We start from the raw sequence: 7,152 nt of genomic DNA on the forward strand, positions 1-7,152 counted from the left end.
TTTTCCTTTTTTTCTTCAAATACAAGTCAACTTTTTTGATAGATCTTGTATATGTTTTGTACACAGGCTGAACACTTTTTTTATATGCATTAAACATTTTTTGAACGTCGTGAATGTATTGCTGCAAGAGTGAACATTTTTTAAAAATAGTACACTACTCCCTCCGTAAAGAAATATATGAGCGTTTAGATCACTAAAGTAGTGATCTAAACGCTCTTATATTTGTTTTCAGAGGGAGTACATTTTTTCAAAATTAGACGAATATTTTTCCTATGTGTAATGGTTTTTGTAAAAAATCACAAACATATTTTTTAAACAGGTGAACATATTTTTTAGATGTCACGAGCATTTTTGAATGGATGAAACATGTTGTACAAACTGCACGAACATTTTTACATTGAATTGTTATTTTTTGAATATGACAAACATATCTTTGAAACACCTAATAGTTTTTAGATCTCACGAAATTTTATGAATGGTACATACATTTGAAAAAGATTATACGAACAAGTATTCCACACTGCATGAACATTTTTTAAATGCATGATGAACACTTCTAGAAAATTAAGTAAAGTACTATTTGGAATATGTGTATTTAGAATTTTCAAAATATAAGCAAAAGTAAAAGAAAGATTAAAGGAACAGTTAAAAACCAAATGAAACGATAAAACATGCGTCGTCTTCCAAGCTACTTCGACTCGCTCTAGTGTTTGTAGTAGTCGATATGCGGTCTATGGACTTGAATGTAATTTTTGTTATTTCTGTTGTTTCTCTTATTTCAATGACAAACCCTGAATAGATCCGAAGTGTTTTTTAAAAGGTTGCTCACACTTTATCGGCCAAAAAAAATCAACTTGCAGAAGCGAACTGCAACCGTCCAATCGTCGAGCATCAACGAAGTATCTGCACTCCCTCAAGCCCGTTGCTTCGTGTTGGTAATCCAAGTACTCGCCTCAAACCACAACGAAATCAAAACAATACAAGACTGCCAAGTGCCAACATATTTCATGCTTACCGGCAGTGCCCATACCAAAAACTTTTACAGACTATTGAAGATAGGATGCATGCATTGCGTTGCTCTTCCGTGTTATCCATCCCCATTCCCCTCTTTCCCCGATCACAAAAGGAAGCTGGCACGTTCTGTATAACTCAAGGACGCTTTCCATATTGTACACTCTTACAGAGCAATTAGCAGCAGCAGCAGCAGCAGCGGCGCGGCCAGCCTGACCAACGATCCGCCTCTAGTTCACTGCCCTTTGCTCCGGCAAGCCTGCCTTAGGGGCACCGGCGGGTCCGAGAGCCCGCCGCCGACGATCTGATCAAAGACAAACTTGTTCGCCGCCTCAGTGAAGTGGACGCCGTCCCAGCTCACTCTCCTGGACGGGTCGTCGCAGGACTTTCCCAGCACCACCCACTTCCCCTTCACCAGCACCTTCCCGCCGCAACCAACCTTCGGGTCGAAGTTGTACGGGCCAGCGTCGTGCCCGCAGCAGGTGAGCAGAGCGTCGTCGAAGCCTGCAGACAAGAACGCCAGCCTCAGCTTTCTCCAAGACACCACGCAACACAGATAAGCCATGGTGCATGCATTACCTAGCTTGCTGGCTTGGCTGATCAGCTTGTACTTGGCGGCGTAGACGTCGACGTAGGTGAACGCGGCGTCGGGGTAGGTTTTCCGGAGACGAGCCACCGTTTCCTTCAGCCTCTGGTTGAAGAGTTGCGCAACCTTGTTGTAGGTGACGGAGCAGCCAACCTTGTCCTTGACCGCGGCAATGTCGGGGCGGTGAATGAGAGCGTAAGGCAGGCAGCCAATAGGCCCCGTGCTGTGGATCCAGAAGTTCCTTCCTCCGAGCTCATGCACATTCTGCAGATCAATTGTCCAGTCAGTTGTCGAGCCAGCCAACTACTAGCTTGGTCATGTGGTGGTGATCTTTATAAGATGTACCTTGATTATTGAGGTGAGCCTCTCCATGAGTTCAGGAATCGACGCTATGACTTGATCAGTGGTCATGTTTGCAAAGTAGCCCGCGGTGATGTCGTTTTGGCCGATGTCGAAGGTGTAGAGCGCCTGGGAGAAGTACTCGGCCTTTGGCAGGAGCTCCCTATAGATGCCACCTACACACATGGAAAAAAGATAAACAGAAGAGTGAGTGAATCTTCATTTCCGCGTACTAAGGTAGACGGAATCTGCTCTAGCTGTTAGTTACCACCTTTGTTGTTGTACACGAACTGGCTTCTGTTGATGAACTGTTCGAATTCCCAGGACTGCACGTCCAAGGAGATGGGGCTGAACCCGGAGAGAAACAGGGATGTGTTCTGTCGGCTGATTGTCGAGCCGGCTGTTGCGAAATTGGCCCCCTGTGAGAAGTTGCTTCCTACTGAGTTGAGGTACGCACTTAGGTAAGGTATTCCCAGGTTTTCAGCTGCAGCATCAGGGGGAAAAAGATAAAGTAAATCATTAGCACATTGCAATGTGGCAATAGATAGTGATGAGTTCTAATTTCTGTTTCTACTCGTCCAGTGAGCATTTCGCTTTTCTCAGCTAATCTAAATATAGCACCACAGCACTGGCATGTTTTGCTTCCAACATTTCTTATTATAAGTGTCCTGGTTCTGAATTCTTTCCAGACAGTTATGGCAACAAATAGCTCAATTTAGCCTTTTCGTCGAAAGATAGTCGGTGCCATCGTCTTCCTAAAGCAACTTGCAGTGCAGGATCAAGCTAGTGGCCCATTGCCTTCCACTAAGAATATTTAAAGCAAAGCACCCACACATACTCTGACACTGCAGCAAAAATCTCTTCCGCCAATAATTAATGTACGGTGTGCCTAAATATAATACGATCACGCTGCTCACGTTTGTTCGTCGTTCCATTTTTATAACCGCCTATCCTACCACCTCAAGCTTTCCTGACACTTAAGACCCGCCAAACTATTTCTTTTTTCCATACGACCTGTAGTGGCCGGGTTCCACTATCAGAAGATAACGGAACATAAGTGATCTAGGTCTTAGGAAAGTACTAGAATGCAAGGACTCAAACTAGCCAACTAGGTGTCACCAATAGAAAGTAAAAATGAAGTGTTGCAGGATTAGAAGTCTTGCACACTAGCCTTGTTTCTTGAGAAGCACAATAGCCTTGTTGGAGTTACTTCTGAGTTTGTTTGATTAAATCATATGAAATAAAAATCTAAGAGGTTTGAGTTGACGAGAACTTTCTGGTATGAAATAGAGTGTAAATGAATCCTCGGGGAAAATTCCGATCTACGAATCAGGAAAGCACACATCAAGCTGCTCACGTTTGTTCGTTGCCCACCTCAACCTTTCCTGAGACTTAAGTCACGCTTTTATTTTCATACGACGTATACTGGCTGGGTTCCACTATCAGAGGATAACGGAACATAAGCGATCTAGGTCTTACTTAGGAAAGTAGAATGCAAGGTCTCTAACTAGCCAACTAAGGTGTCACCTAATGCTAACACCAACAGAAAGTAAAAATGAAGTGTTGCAGGATTAGAAGTCTTGCACACTAGCCTTGTTTCTTGAGAAGCACAATAGCCTTCTTGGAATTACTTCTGAGTTTGTTTGCTTGATTAAACCATATGAAATAAAAATCTAAGAGGTTCGAGTTGATGAGCACTTTCTAGTATGAAATAGAGTGTAAATGAATCCCCGGGGAAAATTCCGACCTACGAATCGGGAAAAAACACATTGAAAAGATTTCAGTTCTGCCAAATTCTCTGAAGCTGTCCTTAACCAAAGGAACAATTATTAAATCAAAGAGGCATTAATCTAACGTTTCTTTCTGTCCCTCTCAAATCAGCATCCCATTGTTAGAAAGGAAAACCAGCATCCCGAAAGCCAAAAGAGTACTGGTGCACGATGGTACTCTCCAGCTGCAACCCAACACAAAATCTTCCCGTGACATGGCATGGCAGTGGCATCGTTCGAGTGATGTTCCGCACATGCAACTGACTAGCCTTTCTGTCGGATTGCACAGGATGGTGTCGGTAGGCAGCTAGCTGGCTGGCGATCGATGGCGTGCCGGGTCCCGGATGGGCGCATGGGGGTGGCATCATTGCCACGGCACGGGCGCTCGCACGCGCGCGGCGGCGGGGCCAAAGTGCAGCTTGCTTCGGCCGTGCTCCGGCGGCGCGTAGTCCAAGGCCGCCGCTTTCCGGCGATGAACCGATGCCCGGCTGTGGCCGGACAACCGCATCTTATTCAAGGCAGGATGCGAAATGAAATGGCCTTTCAGATCTTCTTCAACAAAAGGTGGTATGTAGGGTAGAAATAGTAAAAGTCTTGCTCTGCCCGGCCCTTTCAGGAGACATCCCTTCTTTTTTAACTCTAGACTACTCCAGGAGTACTTGCAGGTCCACGGACCAGATATCAGCACAACAGGAGTGACAAGAGGTAAACCAAACCACATCGTACTCCAGGTCTAGCTCTTAGCATTTTATTGCTCCAAGAGAAGTTGTTAATTAACTTTTTACTCCCTCCGTTCCAAAATAATTGTCTTTCTAGCCATCTCAAATGGACTACAACATACGGATGTATGTAGACATGTTTTAGAGTGTAGATTCACTCATTTTGCTCCGTATGTAGTCACTTGTTGAAATCTCTAGAAAGAGAATTATTTAGGAACGGAGGGAGTACAAGCTAATTTTACTGTGCTCATACAGGTTACTGCGTGTCTGCCAACTTTTATTCTCCTTCAGAACTACAGTACACACTACACTGTAGAGTATGAGGTTGGCTTTCAAAATTATTGCCTTCGCAGCTGCACCGCTACACATGGAACGAATTAAGACTACATTTATTGGCTCCTGCAAGTGAAGGCGGTGGGTTTCGGCCTTATCAACCCGTGGGCCCCACGTGCAGCCGTGCAGAAGAACCGAAGGGTAGATCGAACGGGTGAAAAGTAATAAGAAGGAAAAAAGATCCACAGTACAGCGACTTTGAAGAGCTCCTGACAGTACTGAGAGTTTGAGGCGAAGACGTACGTACCGATGAAGTCGATGACGAGGCGGCCGTCGCAGTAGCGGCCGGCGGGCATGCCGAAGAAGGTCCTGCCGTTGGGCGGCGGCGCGGCGCCGAAGGCAGCCGACAGCCCGCCCGTGTCCGAGTTGGAGTCGCCGAAGTTGAACACGGCCGGGAAGTGGCAGTCGGCGCCCGCGCCCGCGCCCGCTGAGGCCTGCAGCAGCCACAAGAACACCAGAGACAGCAGCGCCGCGGCTCCGGCCGTGGCGGTGCAGCCAGAGCCACCGGACGCCATTCCGTGGGTCAGGTGAGTGTGGCCGCACTGAGGAGGCGGGATGAGGGTGAAGGACGAGTGCGCGCGGGCGGGGAGGACGGGGTGGTGGGGGTTTTGATGGGGTCGGGCGCGGATGGATGGGTGGATCGGCGGATGGAGATGGCCCAAATGCGGGGCGCAGGATTTCGGGCGCGGTGCCGCGGCCGATAGCGATAGGGGGCGTGGCGTGGTGGGGGTGACTGGTGAGGGGAGATGACGGCGCCGATGCCCTCCCTGCCTTTGGAGCGCTGCGTCCGTGGCGTGCGCGCGGGCGGTGTTCTGTTGGACTGTTACGTTACGCAAAATTCGCAAAAAAAAAGAAGTCCCTTTTTGAGGAAAAAAAGATTAAAACGTTTCGTTGCGTGCAGGTGCAGACACGGGCTGATGGTGCACACGGCTCACGGGCGCGCTAGTCTGTCCTCGCGGTCTGGCGCGGGATGCGAGGGGTGTTCGTTTGCTGTTGGTTTGTGGCCTCGTTTGCTGTGGTTCGGGACATGGTTATCTTTTCTTGTGTAGTCCGACAAGTGGCGCTTGTCACGCACTTACGCTACGCTTTAGGGCATGTACAATGATTGATAAGGTAGTCTTATCTTAAATTTTGCATGTAAATTAGATATGACAAAAAACATGTATACAATGGATCATCTCTTAGCTTTATTTTCAATAATTAGTTGTTCCTAAAAACATGGTGAGACAAATTGTGCTAAGAGATCATCTCTTGTCTTCTCTTAAATAAGAGAAGACAAGGCTTCTCTTATGATTTCTCTCTCCTCCACCTCATCATTTATCCTACGTGACACTCTGAAGATAAAACCATTGTACATGCCCTTACATATGGGCTAGGCTGCTCTTTTCCCTTTGGGAAAAAATCAAAATAAACCTTGAATTTGTAGAGCCAAGGTAAATCGAGTCCTAAACTTCTAATCCTTGAAATCAGCACACTGAACTCTTTAATCCCGATTTATTTTGAACCTTGAGTGTATTCCCAAACAGAGACAGCAGGTTGAACCCAGGATCTTCAGCTGCGGCTGGACGCGACTGGGCCGGCCCACCAGGCGCAAAAGAAAAATTCTAACGTTTTTCTCGTAACGTGCGATGTAATAATATCCGGCCCAGGCGCAAAGTCTTTTTTCTAACGTTTTTGTTGTAACGTGTGATGTAATAATAATATCAAAAAATAAAAGGTACCAAGAATCGAACTCACGACCTGGCACTAGTAAACTCATCCTGACAGCCATTCTACCTAATAGCTGCTTGTGTCAAAAGAGAAGGGTGAAATATTTAGAGACGTGGCAGAGCCGAGATTTGAAAAGCTTTTTGTAATTTTTCGAAGCGTTTTACTGAAAATTGTCAATAACTTTGAAATAAGAATATTCCTAAAATAAAATAGTAATTTTTAAATCTCCAAACTCTTTTGCAAAAATGTGAATTTTTTTTGGAATTACGAACATTTAAAAAACACAAATGAATTTTGTAGACATGAATCATTTATGAAATCCCCCCAAAAAATAAAGTGCAGACACTTTTTGGGAAAAAGGAACAAATTTTCAAAACACTATTTTCTTGAAACCTGAACAAAATTTTAAAGTGTGGACAAACTTTCAAAAATGGTTCACATCTTTCAAAAACTTTCAAAAAGTGTGAACAAAATTTTAAAGTCCAAAATGGTTCGTGTTTTCCAAATATGTTTGTGTTTTTTAAAAGATGTTCGTAATTCCAAAAATTGTTCACATCTTTGCAAAAATGTTTTGAAATTGAAAAATTATTTTTATCATCTAATAATATTCGGATTTGAAAATTGTTGACAATTTTCAAGAAAATGTTTCTGAATGTCGACACTGCTGGTTAAATATTTTCGCGCT

At 45.0% G+C, this 7,152-nt stretch overlaps 1 protein-coding gene across 1 annotated transcript; it reads right to left on the minus strand.

Moving 5' to 3' along the window:
• Positions 1 to 986: 986 nt before the first annotated feature.
• On the minus strand, positions 987 to 5,483 carry LOC123044380 (GDSL esterase/lipase ACHE). Its single transcript, XM_044467108.1, has 5 exons — positions 5,005 to 5,483; positions 2,208 to 2,420; positions 1,943 to 2,112; positions 1,591 to 1,861; positions 987 to 1,515 (listed from the first exon to the last, which is right to left on the minus strand). Exons 1-5 carry the CDS (start codon positions 5,270 to 5,272, stop codon positions 1,247 to 1,249), a joined length of 1,191 nt encoding a protein of 396 aa, XP_044323043.1. The 5' UTR covers positions 5,273 to 5,483; the 3' UTR covers positions 987 to 1,246.
• Between the last annotated feature and the right edge of the window lie 1,669 nt (positions 5,484 to 7,152).

The sequence above is a fragment of the Triticum aestivum genome, chromosome 2B (assembly GCF_018294505.1).
Source record: "Triticum aestivum cultivar Chinese Spring chromosome 2B, IWGSC CS RefSeq v2.1, whole genome shotgun sequence".
Lineage (NCBI taxonomy): Eukaryota > Viridiplantae > Streptophyta > Magnoliopsida > Poales > Poaceae > Triticum > Triticum aestivum.